The following is a 17,859-nucleotide window of genomic DNA, read 5'->3' on the forward strand; positions in this document are numbered from 1 at the left end:
CTTGCAGGATCTCAGTTCCCCGACCAGGGACTGAACCCAGGCCACAGCAGTGAAAGCGCGGAATCCTAACCACTAGGCCACCAGGGAACTCCCAATATGAGGTTTCTTAAAGTGTCAATCAGATCACATATCACCCCCACATGCCCCACCTGCTTCTCCATTCACAATGGAAAAACCTCCAACCACTCTCGTGGCCCGCAAGGGTCTCCCTGCATGATCTGGCCTTCCCTGACCTCTCCCGCCTTATCTCCCACCCTCTGTCCCTCATTCCCTATAGCCAGACACAGAGGCCCCCCTTCTGGCCCTCAAAGACCCAACCTCTTTCCCACCTCAGGGCCTTTGTCTCTACTGTTCCCTCTCCCTGGAATGCTTTTCCCTGAGAGCATCCCACAGAAGGGGGAGGGTCCCCTCCTCAGGGGTCTACTGACCTCCCTGGTGAATTCAGCACTCCCTATTGTACCCTCTGGGGCCTTTGTTAGTTTCCTCATTCCCAGCATGAATCAGCATTTTAAACATTTTGTTTATGCACGTGCTTACTTATTTATTACGCAAGGAACTTGAAAGCAAGATCCACCCTGGTTTTGTTCATAGCTGTAGCTCTAGTTTCTAGCACAGGTTCTGGCCCATGGTTGATATTAGAGAATATTAGATACCCTCACAACTCTAGGGCGTGCCAATCACATAGACTACAAACTGCACAGCACACAACCTATACAGCTGCACTCAGGGACCCTGGCTGGAAGGATAATGGGCTGGAAGGACCCATTAGTCCCAGGGAACCACCAGGCACCAGGCTGGAAGTAAGCAAAAGCAAGAATGTGGGGCTTCCCTGGTGGCGCAGTGGTTGAGAGTCCGCCTGCCGATGCAGGGGACACGGGTTCGTGCCCCGGTCCGGGAAGATCCCACATGCTGTGGAGCGGCTGGGCCCGTGAGCCATGGCCGCTGAGCCTGCGCGTCCGGAGCCTGTGCTCCGCAATGGGAGAGGCCACAACAGTGAGAGGCCCACGTACCGCAAAAACAAAAAAAAAAAAAAAAAAGCAAGAATGTGCTATTCCAAAGCCCGCCAGAAGGTGACAGTGTAGGCACGGAGTGATATGTACATGACAAGAGCCAGCCAAGGCTACCTGTGCATAGTCAGCATTCTAGAAACCACCCCGGACTCCAGAAAAGGCCCAGTCCTGCCATGCCCTGGGGAAAGAGGACCAAGATTTATTAAGCACCAGAGCCAGGCATTGCACCAAGCGCTTTCCATAGGCTATTGGGATGGTACCCATTTTCCAGATGAGGAAACAGAGACTCGAGATGAGTAAGTGATTTGCCCAGAGTTTGCCAGATGCCCTTCCCCAGGGGCTGCTAATCTCGTTCAGGGCGGTGGCATCACCCAACTCCAGGGGTGTGTGTTCATGTTGGATTTTAGGTCGGCCCCCCCCACTCCCTGCCCCCACCAAGTTGTGCAACACTGATGTGGTAGAACAGCCTGTAGTGATTGCTTTCAGGGTCCCAGTGTTGGACCTTACAGCTGCCACCAAGGGGATTCTCTGCCCGCCCTCCAGCCCACCAACTCAGCACCTGACCAATAGAGGGCCCCACTCACCTCAGCCTGAGGAGGGACGCAGCCAGCAAGGGCAGGGCCTCCGCCAGCTTGCAGGCACCCAAGTCAGTGATATTGTTCTGGGACAAACTGCGGGAGTACAACAAGGGGAGGGCTCAGGGCCAAACCTGAATGCCCCTCCCCATCAGTGTCCATCACCCCAGGCTCCGGCAGGGCTGGGAACCCCTGCTTCCTCACAGGGCATCCCAGGGCAGCAAGCACAGGACATTCTACCTGGATGAGAGTCGTGGGTGCTGAACTGTGTGAGGGCGCTATGGGTAGACTTGGGCTAAATCAGTAAAATGATGCAGTCACGCCCTGAGGCTGAGTGGGATGATGGGGGTGAGGATGCAGATGTAGCATCCATTCTTTTCCCTTTGGACCACTTTTCAGCACTGTCATTACATAAGGATTTACATTATTTGTTTAATGACGTGGACTCCACGAGGTGAGGGGTCGAGTCTGTTCGTTACTCTATCCCTGTGCCTACAGCCATGCCAAGCACACAGTAGGTGCTCAGAAAATATTTAAGTGGGGTAAAAAAGGAAGGAAGGAAAGGTGGGAGAGAGAGGGAAATGGAGGGAGGGAGGGAGGATGTAAGGAAGGACGAAGGGAGGGAAATCTAGCTTACTCACTCTGTTTCCTCAAACACTATAAATTACTTAATAAGTCTCAGTGTCCTACCATCAAGGAAATCCCTAAGTGAATTCTGGTGAGTTCTGTGGCGGCCCTGATCGTGGTTGTGGAGTAGAGTGTGGGTAGATTTTGATGATCCCTCTAGGTTCAGTAAAAAAATCATGTTGACCCTCCTGCATCATATCCATCTGCTATTTCCCAAACCCAGAACAGTTTTTTTTTAATAGAAATTCACTATTTTGATAATAATGTGTTACTGATAAATCCTAATCTATCTCTCCTGTCTCACCTCCCCAGTCTTTCTCTCACTAAACATTGCTCACAGTCATTACTGTACACTTCATAATTATGGACGCTTGTTTGCTTGTTTACTGCGTCTCCTCCCTAGCAGATCCCTGAGGTCAGGGGCTTTGCTTTGTTTAAAGCTGGCTCTCCAGGGCCTTGAATGGTGTCTGTACACAGTAAGTGCTTCTTACGTATTTGTTGATTAAATGAATAAATGATTGGTTGAATGGCTGATTAAAGAAATGATTGAATGAATGAATGGGTGGATGATTAAACGAATGCACGATTGAATGGATGAGTGAAAGAAAGAATAAAAAAGCTGGACTTTGGGGACAAATGCAGCAGGAAGGGCCGGCCCAGTGCACTCACTTGAGCGTCTCCAGGGCCTTCAGCTGAGGGAAGGTGGCCGAGAGCTGGGCGACACCCTCATCCCCGATCTTGTTCTCACTCAGTGAGTCCAGGCTGCAGATGGAATCAGATTGAGGGCCATCAGCCAGCACCCTGGAGGCCACCCGATTCTCCCCCACCTTCCGACCCAGCAGTGGCTTCCTCCCATGCTCCCACCCCTGGACACACCACGGCCAGATGCAGCTGCAACTCCGAGCATTTGAGAGCAAATCTTCATCACCTGGGACTGCCAGGCCAACAAGTGGACAGGGCCCTATCTACCCATGGACCTGAATCACTGTTTTCCTTCCTGGCAGCCCCATGAGCTGGAGCAACTTCCTTAACCTCTAGAGACCTCAGGTGTACAATGGGATCATGTTCCCCGGCCCTGCCTCCCCATGGGATTGCTGGGAGCAGCACATGAGGGGAAAAGAGTTTCGAAGATCTCGAAAGGATTCAACCTATTTTTATTGTTGGGGATTTCCTTCTGCCATCGCTTCCCTGCAGTGGGGGCGTCTGGTCACTCACACCAGCCACACTGAGGAAGCAGCAGGACACACAGAGAGAGAGAAAGGGACAAACAAGGCCAGGGTTTGGGGTTGTCAAAGCCCAGTGTCTCCAGGAGGGATTCCGGGGTCTATACTCACTCCAGATGCTGAAGGGAAGAAAAGGCCTCAAGGATCTTCACCAGTTTGGGAAAAGCCTGAGGGCCCAAGATGGGGCCCAGCCTAGAAGGCAAAGCGCAGAGTTAAGACCCTGAAGCAGTCATGGCCCCTCTACTGGACCCCACAGAAGGCAGGCCCATCTGAGGCCTTAACTACCCCCAGCTCCACCTGGTGGGACCCCAATCCCTCCTGCTTCAGGCACATTTCACAAAGCCCACTCAAGAGGCCATCTGGGCTCCCAGCTGGGGGCTCCCCATCTTTCATCTCTGAGTGGGGAGCCAGTTCTTACTCCTGCTGACATTCACATGCACCTTCTCCCACCCTGGCCTGGGGAAGTGGTTCCCAAATGCTGGCCTGAGGACCACCACCAGTGATGAGAAAGATGGTTTACTTATTTGCCATTGCTTTTTAACAACAAATAGAACCATTTCTTGAGCACTTTTTATGTGCCAGGAACACACTGGGCCCATCACTCAGATCAGACCTCATTTAATCCTCACAATGACTCTGAGCTAAGAGCACTTCTTATCCCCATTTAACAGATGGGGAAACTGAAGCACAGAGAGGTTAACGAACTCATACAAGGTCACACAGCCTGGATGGACATTTAGACCAGATTTTGAGAGAATGAGAAAAATAAAGACAACAGAGGGCTATTTTGTTTTTTTTTGTTTTTCTTTTCTTTGTTCTTTTTTTTTTTTTTTTTTAATTTTTGGCCATGCCACGCAGCATGTGAGATTTTAGTTCCCCGACCAGGGATCGAACCCATGGCCCCTGCCTTGGAAGTACAGAGTCTTAACCACTGGACCGCCAGGGAAGTCCCTGTTTTTAAAATATGGTTAAGTGTACTCAGTGTAAAGAACAGTCTTTTATTCTGAAATTATATCCTTTGAACTTTTTTGACATTAAAATGTTCATTTTTAATAAAATTATGGTGTCAGCAGCAGTTATTTCACTTGTTTGAATGAACATACTTGATACAAATTAAAAGATGGTAACTGCACATAGTCACTGAAATTCACTCTGAAATATTCTCAGTCTTTGAAACCCCGAAGTCTGGGAACTACTAGCCTCAATGAAAGGTCACAAGATGGGAATCTGTAATCTGATTTGAATCTGGGCTCTACCACTTAGCTTCTGTGGGGCTTTTTGGGCAAATCCCTTAACCTCTGAGTCTCAATCTTCTCAAATTTAGCCCCAATCTTAGGAGGTTTTTGGAAAGATTAAGGAATTCATTTATCAAATATTGATTGCTTGCCTACTGTGTTCCAGGCCCATCAAGCCTGTCACGCAGACAGCCATGAACAAAACAGACAAAAATCATTGCCCTCGTGGAGCTGACATTCCAGGGGGCAAGACAGATAATCAAAGAAATTGGTAAACTGTCTGGTGTGGGAGATAATTGTTACAGAGAAAAGCACAGTGTGAGCAGGGCAGAACTGTACTTTTAAATACAGGAGTCAGAAAAGGCCTCTCTCACTGAAAACTGGAAGAAAGTGAGGGCGTGGGCCATGCTGATACCTGGGGAAGAGTGTCCTGGGTGGAAGGCACAGCCAGTGCAAAGGCCCAGGGGTCGGACCATGCCTAGTGAGGTTGAAAACCATTAAGAGGACCCACGTGGCTGGAAAGAGTGCAGGAGGCGAGGGTGAAGAGGTAAATGGGGGCTGAATCAGGGGAGAATCGTCCACCAGCAGAGCCCCTGCAGGGTTCTGAGCGGCTGAGGGGCCTAATCTACATGCACATGAGATCTACAGGGTGCCCGGCATGGTGGCTGCCAGTCTCACGCCCAAAATAGTCCTTTCCTTCCTTCCTTCTTTCCTCAGAACTTTCTCAGGGCTTCTGGCCTGCAGGTGGCTACTCTCCGGGTTCTGGGCTGTTCTACCCCATGGCTGCTGTTCCCCAGAGCACAGTTCCGACCTTGAATTAGGGGCTTTTTAAGCTAAAAATAATTCAAAGCCAGAAGGGGCCCTTGGTGATTGTTTTCATACAGTTCCTCTTTTCAGCAATATTTTTCACCTCTGCACAAATTTGGCCTCTTGTCGCTGTTCAAAAGAAGAAACGCTTGGCTTTTTCTGGGGCACGGGGGGAGCTGTGATCAGGAAGAGCAGACAGCTTGTGGGTGACCAGCTGGGGACCTTGGACAAGTTACTTAACCTCACTAGACCTCAGTTTCCTCATCTGTAAAATGGGGATGATAATGACTATCTCCCAGAGTGGCTCTTGAAATTAATAAGATTATGGCACTGAGTACACTGTAGTTGTTTAATAATTCCTTCTTAATCGTTGGATGATTTTAGATCCCTAACAGGGACCTACCATGAATTTAACTTTTTTGTTTGTTGGAGCAACAGCCAGGCTGACCTGACATTTGTGACTTTGGACAAACAATTTACACTCTCAAGGCCTCAGTGTCTGCTTCTGTACAGTGGGGAGATAATATCTCCACCCAGCATGGTTCATTCCTATTTCTTTGTCAAGCTTCAAGGCTTCAGTCTCCTCTTCCAGGAAGTCATCTTGACCTCCCCTAAGTCTTCACGCTCACAGCCCTTGAGTTTCTGGCCACTAATCACAGCAGGTGGTAATTGTCTATTTACACTGGACAGCAAGCTCATTGAGAACAGTGGCCTCGGTCATATGAGTAGGTCTGTTGAATGAGTGGATGCGAACGAGTATGTTCACCAGCAAATGGGCAAGTTAGCTTCACCCCCAAGAACCTCCAGGACTAGCCCAGACCGGCCATGCCCCAGCTGCTGGAAGCTGGTTTCCAGAGTGGTGGGGCAAGAGGGTAAGAATGATTCTGAGGACCCATCTCCATTCTGGTGGCACAAGCCCAGCTAATGCCAGAGGAGAAACCTCGTGGGGACCCGAGACAATTTACCCCTTTGCTTACGCAAACTCCAGCTTCTTTAAGTCTCGGATGGCAGGGAGTTCCCCAGGCGTGTCTTCAGAGGAACTTCTTGTCCTGGAGAGAACGGGCAATGTTAGGGAAGAGCTGGCTCCTCACCTGTCATGGAGCCCCCTCCTAGGGGGGACGCCTGCCCCAGTGCCCAAAATTCCCCAGAAGGACTGCCTTCCTTGGGCTACTGTTGTTCCCTTGTTAAAAAGAAAAACCTCAGGACAGGATATTATTAAGGCATTACTGTGTGTTTCACGGAAAAGAGCCTTAGAGGAGGCATTACCCACACCCATCCCAGACAGTGCATAGTAGGTGCTCAAACAATGTATGATGAAGGAATGAGGGAAAGACAGTTGCTCTGTGGTCACGTTTCCTCTGCCCTCTGAACCTTAGACCTCTGCCATCTAGAAAATGGGAATGATACTGGTCCTGGCTGCCTTGAAAGGTGGCCATAGGTGTCATTTGTGTTACTAGATGCAGAAGGCAGCTTATGAACTCTTAGCAGGAGAGAATATCTCCTTGGCTTTAGCTGAGAAAGAATTGGGTACATGATGGCAAGTTCTGAAGTGGACAGAGTGATAAATCTTGGGGACTCTGCCTGGGTGGTGACTGCAGTGAGAGATTTTGGATGGTCATTGGCTGGCGGGGAGCAGGGGAGATCGCCCCAAAAGAGGAAGAAGTGTTAATAGCAAACTTAATATTAGGTCCTGCATGGTCTGGACCAACTCCCATGCCCTTCCCCTCTCACCTCTGGATCTGCACGAGGTTGCCCAGGTCTTCCACATCCTTCATGGATTCAGCCTTGAAAGGCTCAATGGTGAACTTCTCCTTCACTGCTCGGAGTAACTTGGCCTCCCCATGCTGCTGTAGGGACTCCCACAGCTCCACTGTGTCACTCAAGGCAGCCCTGTGGAGGAAGGGCTTCAGACCCAGTCATGGTGACTGGGCTAGACCATAATGTGGGGGGTGGGGGGGTGGCGGCTCCATGAAGGGACCTCCTACCTATTCAGATATTTTCCTTCCTCAACTTAACCCCTATTTCCTCTAGAAAGTTTTCCATGACCACTCAAGCCTTTATCAATTCCTCCTTTTTCTCAACTCTCCCAGTGGTTTTATTTCCCTTTTTGCTTTGGCTACCAGGAAGCTCAGTGCTAAATTCTCAGTTGAACCACTACAATGGTGTAGACCTTACAGCTTGGGTAAAGTATGCTTAGGGGGAAGGTGGCAGAGATTCTCTGGAGATTAGGCTTAAATGATCAAACAGATCACTGAAGGATTTAGATTCCTTAATTTAAATTAAGGAACTTTGACTTCATCCTGAGGGAGGTGGGGTGCCTCTGAAAGATTGTAAGGAAGGATGGAATATGATCAGATGCAATTTCTAGGGAGATGTGCGCTGATGGTTGAATATAAAGTGGCGTGGAAGAGGAGAATGGAGGCAGGGAGGTCAGGGGAGGCTATGGCTTTAATCTAACCATGACAAAACAGTGGCTTGATCAGGGGATGGAGAAAAGAAAACGAATTCAAACCCAGGTCAGTCTTAGATTCTAGACGTGGCCCAGCGCCTGTCATAAGGCCAGCCTTCAAATACTGGTTGAAAGAATGATGCTGGCTGTGTGACCTTGGGCAAGCTACCGTACCCCTCTGAGCCTTGGCTTCCTCATCTTAAAAAAGGATAGAATCACTTCTGCCCCCATCTGGCTGCCATTCATGCTAAATGAGACCCCACAGAGTCAGCACTGGGCAGAGCACCAAGACCGCTGTGGGTGCCCAAGGCAAAGAAGCCCACTCTCCTGCCCCCAGCCCCCACCTGAAATGGGTGACACAGCTGAGTCCCACGAGGCTCCCCAGTCCAGAGGGGTCAACGCCAGTGCTGCGGAGGTCCAGGGAGAAGTCTCGGCCCGCCGCCTCCAAGGCGCTGCCCAGCACGTAGGTGTCGGGAGGTGTGAGCCGGGTGCCCAGGAAAGAGAGGTGGGCCGGAAGCCCCTGCAGCACATGCTGCCAAAGCCCGGCATCCAGCGCCTCGTGGGCGCAGTGCAGCAGCTCCAGCAGCCGCCCCGCCTTCAGCGCCCCAGGCTGCAGCCGCTTCAGGTACCTGGTGAGCACCTCCTGCTTCCTGACCGCTGAGGTGGAGCCTGCCAGCCCTGCCAGGGCTCCCAGGCAGCAGGCACGAGGCTGGAAGACCAGCCCGACCAGAAAGCGCGGCACGCCCTCCAGCCAGTTGTCATAGGGCCTCTTCTTCCTCGGGGTCAATGCCAAATACTGCGGCAGCTCCTTGTCCTTGATTTCGCTGCTCAGAGCCAGCCACACGGCCCCCAGGAAGCATTGCAGGAGGAAGCTGGAGAAGGCCAGCTTGGTCTCCGGGGCCCCCGGGGTGGGCTGCACCAAGCCTTGGGCCACAGCCCAGACCCTCACCTCGGCCGATGGGAACTGGCCCTCCCGCAGGCTGCTCTGGTGACCGCGGCCCAGCTCCCAGGCCAGCCTGGCCAGTCCCACCAGGGCCCCTGGGGGGCTGTCACGGGCTCCTGGGCCTAGTAAGCCAACATAGAGGCCCGTGAGCGTGGAAGGCAGCTGGGCCTCATCACCTAGCTCCAGGAGGGTCTCCAAGAGCTGGCACACGGCCCGGCACACAGTGGGGCTATGGCTGTGACTCAGGAGAAATGGCTGGGACTGGAGGAGCGCCAGGGCTCTCTTTTGGTGCTCGGTGGTCCCCGAACACTCAAAGTAGCGCATCACATAGGTCTCGGCCTGCTGGGCGGAGAAGCCGGCCACTTCGAACAGAGCGTCAGCCTTGCTCAGGCTCTGGGCCAGGCGGCCCCGGGGCCGGGCTGTAAGCAGCAGGGTGCAGCCTCTCAGCAGCTTGCGCTGGAAGAGGCCCGCCAGCAGCCCCCGGAGGGAGCGGGCTTCTGCTGACGTGGGTCCGCCCACACTCTGCAGGAAGCCGTCTTGGGCTTCGAGCTCCTCGAAGGCATCCAGGATGAGCAGAATGCGGTCGGGCCTCCTCAAGATGTAACTGAAGACCTCGTCATCCACTGACAGTGGCTGTGAACCCAGGGAGAAGAGCAGATCCTGCAGGTGGTAGGTGTCCCCCGGACGGTCCAAACAGTGGCAGGGGATGCAGAAGATAAAGTCGTACTGTGGCAGCTGGCCGCAGGCCCAGGCCCAGCTCACGGCCTGGACCCAGTGACTCTTCCCCTGTCCTGCTTTGCCCAGCACGGCGATCACCTGCGTCTCATGTGGCCGCCGGTGGTTGCTAGAGGCCAGCAGCACCTCGCCCAGACTTCCTCGGGCTGGCTGCCGCTCTGCACAGTCCAGGGTGGTCAGCTCTCTGTCCTGGCTTTTGCCGCCGCTCCTCTCCAGCCTTACCCTCACCAGGTCCACCTCCACCAGGATGCCTTCTGGGCCTGCGGGCTTAGCCTGGTACTTGTTCCGTAGCGAGCAGTAGAATTGTTCCACACTCTCTGCACATGTCAAAGGGTGTGGGGTGGGGGAGAGGAGGATGCTAGTGGCAGGACTGGCCACTGTGAGGGCAGCAGAGTGGCCAGCCCGGCCACCATCACTAGCTTGTTCATCCATTCGTCAAAGTCTTCCCCGACTGCCTTCTTGATTAGCTGCCTCCTTCAATTACCCAGACACTCATTCATTCATTCCTACACCCATTCATTCACTCATCTTCTCACTTGATTATCTGTCCACTCTTTCATTTACTCACTAACCTTCTTCTTTTGTTCACTGACAATAGGGAGGTCATGGTGGGGTTGGTGGTGCTAAGAGTTAAGAGAGTGGAATCCAGGTTTCTGGTTCAAGTTCCAGCTCTACCACTTATTGCTGTTACGTTGAGCATGTGATATACCCCACTAGCCCTCAGTCTCCTCATCTGTAAAATGGGGATCATACTGGGGTTATTTATGACTTTGTTTGTTTTGGCCGCAAACAATCCCGGGAGGCATGCGGGATCTTAGTTCCCTGACCAGCGATTAAACCCGCGCCCCCTGCAATGGAAGCGCAGAGTCTTAACCACTGGACCACCAGGGAAGTCCCTGTTTACAACTTTAATGATTGACCACATCTCATGTGCCTGGAACAGAGTCAGACTCAGTCGTCTGGCCGTTCTCTCAGCTGCCCTTTCATTCCCACCTTCCATCTCTCCCACACCCATCATCCACTCCTGCCTTCACCCACTCTCCCAATCACCCTCCCTTCCCTGTTTCATTCTCTCAGCCTCACAAACAAGATGTCAACACCTAGCATGGGCTTACGAGGGGCAGGTCCTCAGTAAATGTTGCTCTAAGTGTAGGTATAACTGGCGGAATGAATGCTGAGATGGCGGAATCAAATGAGCAAGTGAATGAATGAATGAGCCAACAAGTGAGGGATTGAATAAGTGTTGGGTGAATGAGTGACAGGAAGCCTCCAGCACCCGGGCAGAGGGACCCTGCCACCACTCACCAGGCCACTTGGGAAGCTTGCTGGATGCCTCGTGAGCTGCTGGGCATTGGGTGGGGGACATCTCATCCTCTGGAGGGGAAGAAGCCAGTGTCAGAGTTAGGGTGAGGGGCGCCCCAGGGACCTCCCTCCCTCTGGGGCATCAGTCCTCTGAGTATCGCAAGGTCAGAGCTGACGTGGGCTGAGTCTCCGCAAGATGGAGGTTACCAGGTGGTGACCTGAGGCTGTATCCTGCTCAAAGATGTCTTTTTTTGGCCAGCTGTACTTTTAAAATTTTCACCAGTGTTTTAAAAATCACAATATCTATGTTAAAATCAAGATCTCCAGGGCTTCCTTGGTGGTGCAGTGGTTGAGAGTCCGCCTGCCGATGCAGGGGACACGGGTTCGTGCCCTGGTCCGGGAGGATCCCACATGCAGCGGAGCGGCTGGGCCCGTGAGCCATGGCCGCTGGGCCTGCGCGTCCGGAGCTTGTGCTCCGCAACAGGAGAGGCCATGACAGTGAGAGGCCCACGTACCGCAAAAAAAAAAAAAAAAAATCAAGATCTCCAGATTCTGCTGACAATTCAGAAGATCTGGCTGCATTGAGCCTGTTTTCCTGCCATGTAACAAGATGGTGAAGGCTGGTGGCCCATGGATTCTCCAATTGTTCCCCTCACCAACCCTCCCACGTATGCCCCCTCCCTGGAGACCCTCCCTGCCCTGTTTTACACAAAAACACAACTTGCCCGTGTCTGCAGGCAGCTCTGTTCGTGGACCTCATTGTCTGAGGCAATCCCTTCCCCCAGGGCCTCAGTTCTGCTTCCAGTAACTCTCACAGGTCCTGCTGATTCTTACCTGTTAGGTTTGTACGGGAGGTCAGGGCTGGTTCAGGCATGCTGGGGAGGTCAGCTGCCGATGGGGCAAAGGGGCTGGTGGAGCCGGGCCGGTCTGGGGACTTTGGGAGGCTGTGGACAGCTGTGCTGCTGGAGGCGGGTGTTTGGCTGGCCTGGGGCATCTCACCTACATGGGGAGGGCAAGGAGTACAGAAACAACAAGGAGCCCACTTGGGTGACCCCCTTCCCAAATCAGGCTGTAGGGCTGGGAGTCTGGGGAAAGGTGAGGGGAACTTCCAGAGGAAGAAATTTCAGGCCGAAGTTGAGGAAAGAGCTCTGGAGTTACAACTAGGCTCCCAGAGCCTTGGTTTTCCCATCTGTGAAATGGACACAATCAGCTCATAGGGAGCTTAGGGCAAGTGCTATACAGCACTTTTCCCACTGTGTGGTCAGTACTCATTTTCCTGGATGCCCAGAACACCCTCTTGCTCCTGGGGCACCAACGCATTATACAAAAACTGGCATGCAACCTTCAAAAGATGCTCTTGAATTGAGTGGAAGTATCCCCCTTAGCCTCATTCTCTCTCCCATCCCTTAGAGACCAACATGCCTTCCTTTGGACAATTCACAACCTTTCAATGTGGCAGGTCAGCAGGGACCATTTTACTGACCTGGAAACAAGGCAATTCAGAGAAAGCTATGCAAGGATGCATACCAAACTGTTCACAACGGTATACTAAAAGAGTGAGGGAGAGACTCAGGAACTCTTGTAAGTATCTCTTATTGCTTGGTTTGTTAATGAGCATGCATTGATGTTGTGCTTTTATTTTAGATTTTTTTTTTTTGATGTGGACCATTTTTAAAGTCTTTATTGAATTTGTTACAGTATTGCTTCTGTTTTTGTTTTGGTTGTTTGGCCATGAGGCATGTGGGATATTAGCTCTGAGACCAGGGATTGAACACACACCCCCTGCACTGGAAGGCAAAGTCTTAACCACTGGACTGTCAGGAAAGTCCCGATGCTGTGATTTTAAAATATAATAAAGTTTAATTTTTTTTTATAGAAAAGGAGAAACTAAGGCTTACTCGGGGAAAGTGACCCAAAAAATGCCACTTAGCCACTTGGTGTATCACTCACCCAGACCACGTTGGGGAGCCCTGCTCCTCCGCTTTGATTTTTGGGAAATGGGGACAGAGATGGGTGTTCTGGGGAAGGAGGATCATGAGAAGGTGCTAGGCTAAAACTGCCAAATATCTGGGACAGGGGTGGGGTGGAGGGGGGATGGGATCAGGGAGTAGTCAGGTCACAGGCAGAGGGGGTGGGGCGTCCGGCCTCGCATACTCACCTTGGTAGATGAGTATACTGGAGACCCCTGTCCCAGCCCCTGAGATTTGCCAGAGCCCCTGGGGCAGAGTGGAGAGAGTGGGGATGATCTGGATGGGTCCAGCAGGGAGACTCAGGCAGCTCAACAAGGAACTGGAAGGGGGCACTGCAGGAGACAAAGGCGGTGAGGTGGGATTCTCCATTAACATCTTAATTAACAGCTGACTCCCTTCTAAAGGGCTCCAGTCTTCCAGACAGCCGCAGCTGTGTCTGCTTGCCTGTGGTGGTGGTGCTGGCACAGAGAGGGTGCTCAGTTCCCAGCTGATGAAAGCAGAGGGCTGGCGGGTGAATTCCCTAATTGGCGGGGATTCCCTGCTGTGTTTCCTAGGAATGCGTTTCCTTCCAGGGCATGTTTTCTGGCGCAGACTGGGTTGATGGGGACATCGAGGATGGCATTGGCTGGGACAGAAGTGGGGGACACTAGTAGGGGAGGAATTCCCGTCCCTGGCGGCTCCTGCCTCTGGGCAGCGGGGAAGCCCACCCTTTGCAAGCCCCTAACATACCGGTGTCCTCCAGCCGGGTCTGGCTGGGTGCTGGCTCCTTGTTGAACAGAGCAGGTGGTGACGGGCAGGGCTGAGCTGAAGAGTCACTCACTAGCCCCACCAGGAAAGCACCAGTCACCACGGGCATGGCTAGGGGCTCAGCTGTGAGGAAGGGCCAATGTTAGAGGCTGGGTGAGATCTGGGTGGGTGCCTGCAGGGGCCTTCCCAGGGTAGGGAGCGCTCTGGGAGCAGATCTCTACTGGCAGTGGAAGGAAACTCCTGTCCTCTTCGCTGCCCTGGGTGAAGCTGGTTTTATCAGCAACTGCTCTGTGCCAGGCAGCCCTCTACCTCCAGCCTCCTCTTTGTGACTGGGCCCTGAGAGCTTCCTGCCATGGATAGCTAGGGGTGGGATAGACCTATGAATAGGCTGTTAGCCCAGGCCCCTACCAGCTTCTACAGCCAGTCACTGAGCCCCCGGCCCCCTAAGAGGCCCCAAGCACTGCCCATCAGACTGGGGCAGGAGTTTATCTCCTCCATTTAATTGGGAGCCCTAGGAGGGTGGAGACTTGCCTCCCCCATCAGATTGGGAGCTCCCTGAAGACAGAGACTATTTCTCCATCATCCTGGGGTCTTCGTGGACAGGGTCCCTGTCTTCTCCATCCGATTAGAACTTTCTGAGGGCAGGGACCAGGCTTCCTCCATCGGACTATGAGGCTTTCATTCCTCAGTCTGTTCCCGCAGAGGGGCTGGTTGCCCAACCTTTGCAATAACAACTGAGTGGGAGGGGAGCGGGACTGATGAGTATGGGGGAAGAGGCTCACTGAGGCATGGGGGCTCTACGGAGGGTGGGAGGGCACTGGGTAACTAGCTGATCCGAGATGACTCTACACTCTGAAAGGAGACATGTGGCCTGGAGGGGCAGTGGAACTAGGTGGTGGTGGCAGGATGGGGTCTCAGCTCTGACTCAGAGTTAAGAGGAGGGAGGTGTTAGGGGAGAGCCTTTGTAGGAGGAGTTGAATCTCCCAGCAGTCCCTGAACTTCAGAGCACGGGCTATGGAATCATGATCTTGGTTTGATTCTCAACTCCACCTCTCACTTGCTGTGTGATCTCAGACAAGTGGCTTCACCTCTCTGAGCCCTGGCTTTCAAAGGCCAGTTTACATGTGGGCCTGAGGAGGCCCTGGCTTTCCTGCCCATCAATCTCCCAGGACCCACCCGCCTTGCTCACCTAGCTTCCTGTGCTTCAGATCCACAGGCAGCTCCTCTGGGAAGGCTGCAGAGAGAACATTATGGTCATCAGCCCCAGGGAAGGGGTATTCCAAGCCAGGAGGGGCTTGTGGACCCCAGCAGGCCCTATAGAATTGCCTTAAATGGCTGGGAAGTGGCCTTGGGGGTCCCTTTCCCTCCCCAGCCCCCAACAATTTCTGCCCCTACTCATTTGCTTGAGCCCAAACCCCATCTTGAAGCACCCAGGACAGTGAGGCACTGGGAGAGGCAGAGCCACAGAGGGGACACAAGATGAGTTTGAGTTAAAAAAAATAATACTAAAAATTAAAAAAACCCTGCTTTTGGTCCCTTCCTAGCTGTGCGTCTCTGCAACACAGCCTCTCTGAGCCTTTGATCTCTCATCTGTGAAATGGGGGCAGTGATTCCCACTTGGCAGGAATGCATTGGAAATCAGTTGAGTGAGTATCAAGCGTGTAACACATTGAGAAAACCCCTATGTGTCCCTTAGCAAGAGGCTGATGAACCAAATTATGGTTGCTTATGTGAAATACCACACAGCCCTAAAAATAACAAGGATGCTGAAGGACATATGGGGCAGTACTGGTGTCTGCAATTTACCTTGAAATGTTCTAAAAATAAAATGGTTGGATGGGCGGATGAATAGAGGGATGGCTAGAGATGTGTTAAGACCACTATAGCCAAACACTGATGGTAGAATGGAAGTGATGGGTATATGGTTGTTTGTAGTACAACTCTTTCATCTTTGCTGTATGTTGAAATTTTTCATAATAAAATATTATGGAAAATGTTTATGAAATGAAAAGAAAGGAAGAAAGAAGGAAGGGAAGGAGGGAGGAAGGAAAGGAGGAAAAAGAAAGAAAGAAAGAAAGGAAGGAAAAAAAAGAAAGAAAGGGAAATTCCTGGAGGCAGGACCATGTGTTTTCCATTAGTGCTAAGAAAATAACCTCCCAGACATGTTAAATGAAGAAAGAGTGTAGGTAAAATGTGGTCATTTGTGTGAAAAAAAAATTTTTTTTAAGAGCTGGCTTTTAGACAAATAGAATATTCCTAACAAGACTAAAAGGGCACTGGCAACATAGATTGTCTTCAGGGAGGGAAAATGAGGGACTGGGGGAAAAGGATGGGAGGGAGATTTTTTTTCACTGAATATTTTTTACACATTTTGAATTTTTATGCCATGCACCTGTTTACCTGTTCAAATTAAATAACTAGGTACAGGGTTTACACATGGTCTGGCACATAGTAAGCTTTTGATTAACTGTTAGGCCCATTTTATGGAAATTTTCATTCAATGGATATTTATTGAGGTGTTCCTGCATGCCAGCCATGTGCCAGGTGCTGGGGATGTAGTAATAAGAAAGACAAGGTCCCTGTCCTCACAGTGGGGGAACTAAGCAAAAGGCAATAAATAAAATAAGTCCAAATTGTGACAAGTGCAACAGTGAAGGAGAGACACAAACAAGGTGAAAATAAGTGAGGTAATTTATATGGAAAAAGTTGGTCTAGGAAAGCCTTCAGGAGGAGGTGACATGCTGGCCAAGACCTAACAGATTCCCAAGCCCACCATGGGAAGGGGGAGGACATTCCAGATAGAGAGAACAGCAAGTGCAAAGGCCCTGAGGCTGAAAAGGATACATGGGTTATAGGAATGGAAAGAAGCCAGTATGGCTGGAGCATGGTGGCTCATAGTGAATTAGGAGAGGTGGAAGGGCCAGATCAAACAGCCCTTGTGGTGTGTATTTTGTAGCCATTGGAGGGCTAGCAGGGCAGCAAAATGATCTGATTTGCATTTAAAAGTCCACATTGGCTGCCGGGTAAGGACAGATTAAGGAGGCAGGGAGACTGACCAGGAGGCTCAGAGAGATGCAGGTACTTGCCCAAGTTCATATAGACTATAAACAGCAGATCCAGGATTCAAACCCAGATCTTGCTGGGAAAAAACTGTGCTTGAAGAGACCTCCCTTAAATACTAAGGATGGAAGAGAAGCCAGAGCCCAGAGGTCCTTTTGGAAATGGCAATCAAAACAGCCAGAGGTAGAGACCCATCAGGAGAGGGGCCATTTGATCCTGGGCCGTCTGCTTCCTCCCTGGGTCACCAGGGAGCAGTGGTGAGGGAAGAGGTGGGTGGGACACCCAAGCCTGGCAGAGCAGACAGAACTTAACGACGGAAGCAACGGGGAGCCGTAACAGGTTTTAGAGCCAAGGCATGGCTGGGAGTCAAGCAAGGCTAGGCCGGATCAGGGAGGGGCTCACTCACGTCTTTTCTGACTTTTCTGTCCTGCTTCCTCCAGCACCTCCACACTCTCGCTGATCATTTCTTCCAGTCCTATGTGCTCGACTTCGGGAAAAAACCAAAGACACCAACACACACAGTCAGTGGACGTCCAAGGTGAGCTCCCATTGTCCCTACGTTGGGGATGATCTGACCATCCATCAAAGGTGGTTGTCAGGTATTACAGCACTCTCCAAGGAACAAGGAAGGAAATGCAGGCTAAGCCAGGACCCCCCCCAACTTACTGAAAATGTCTTTGCTCAGGCCCTCCAGCTGGGAATCCTGGAAGACATACTGGTCCAGTTCCGCTGCCCAGACAAGAAAAAGTGCAGTCAATCAACTAGTTCTCACCGAATGCTGGGCAACGCTTATTGCCCAGCCCGGCCTTGGGCTGGGCATCGGGGAACCGTGACGCTCCAGACCTAGCGCACACTGGGGCTCAATAAATGTTGCTGAATGAATGATCAAATTAATGAAGGAACACTGAAACTTCATGGGCTCTTAATCTAATTGAAGGGATGATATGTATGCATACAAATTTATCTATTGCTATAAAGTAGTGCAACACAGCGTAGTAGAGTTGTCTTGAGTTTGAGTTTAAATTCCAGTTCTACTCCCCAATTGCCTTACAAGCTGTACAATCTTGGGTCAGTTACTTAACCTCTCTGGGCCCCCATTTCCTCATCTGTGTAATGAGAATAAATAACACCTACGACCCAGGGATGGATGGTGAGGGTTAGAGGCTCTGCATTTAA

At 51.5% G+C, this 17,859-nt stretch overlaps 1 protein-coding gene across 11 annotated transcripts in view; it reads right to left on the reverse strand.

The window, feature by feature from the left end:
* CIITA (class II major histocompatibility complex transactivator) overlaps positions 1-17,859 on the reverse strand; it is a 50,302-nt gene that overhangs the window by 5,683 nt on the left and 26,760 nt on the right. For 9 of the 11 annotated variants that reach the window (XM_027117409.1, XM_027117408.1, XM_027117414.1 and 6 more), the window contains 13 exons: positions 17,350-17,412; positions 17,090-17,170; positions 14,813-14,857; positions 13,606-13,746; positions 13,065-13,208; positions 11,741-11,905; positions 10,910-10,978; positions 8,271-9,921; positions 7,209-7,367; positions 6,455-6,526; positions 3,547-3,627; positions 2,882-2,974; positions 1,595-1,681 (listed from right to left, as the gene is read on the reverse strand). In XM_027117409.1, coding sequence (XP_026973210.1) covers positions 1,595-1,681; positions 2,882-2,974; positions 3,547-3,627; positions 6,455-6,526; positions 7,209-7,367; positions 8,271-9,921; positions 10,910-10,978; positions 11,741-11,905; positions 13,065-13,208; positions 13,606-13,746; positions 14,813-14,857; positions 17,090-17,170; positions 17,350-17,412 — 2,851 coding nt within the window. Of the gene's footprint in view, positions 1-1,594; positions 1,682-2,881; positions 2,975-3,546; positions 3,628-6,442; positions 6,527-7,208; positions 7,368-8,270; positions 9,922-10,909; positions 10,979-11,740; positions 11,906-13,064; positions 13,209-13,605; positions 13,747-14,812; positions 14,858-17,089; positions 17,171-17,349; positions 17,413-17,859 lie in introns of those variants that run through there. The other 2 variants (XM_027117412.1, XR_003435088.1) reach the window with 2 other exon arrangements.

This window comes from Aethalodelphis obliquidens, unplaced genomic scaffold (genome assembly GCF_003676395.1).
Source record: "Aethalodelphis obliquidens isolate GAN/ISIS:26980383/991018 unplaced genomic scaffold, ASM367639v1 scaffold18, whole genome shotgun sequence".
In the NCBI taxonomy this organism is placed as follows: domain Eukaryota; kingdom Metazoa; phylum Chordata; class Mammalia; order Artiodactyla; family Delphinidae; genus Aethalodelphis; species Aethalodelphis obliquidens.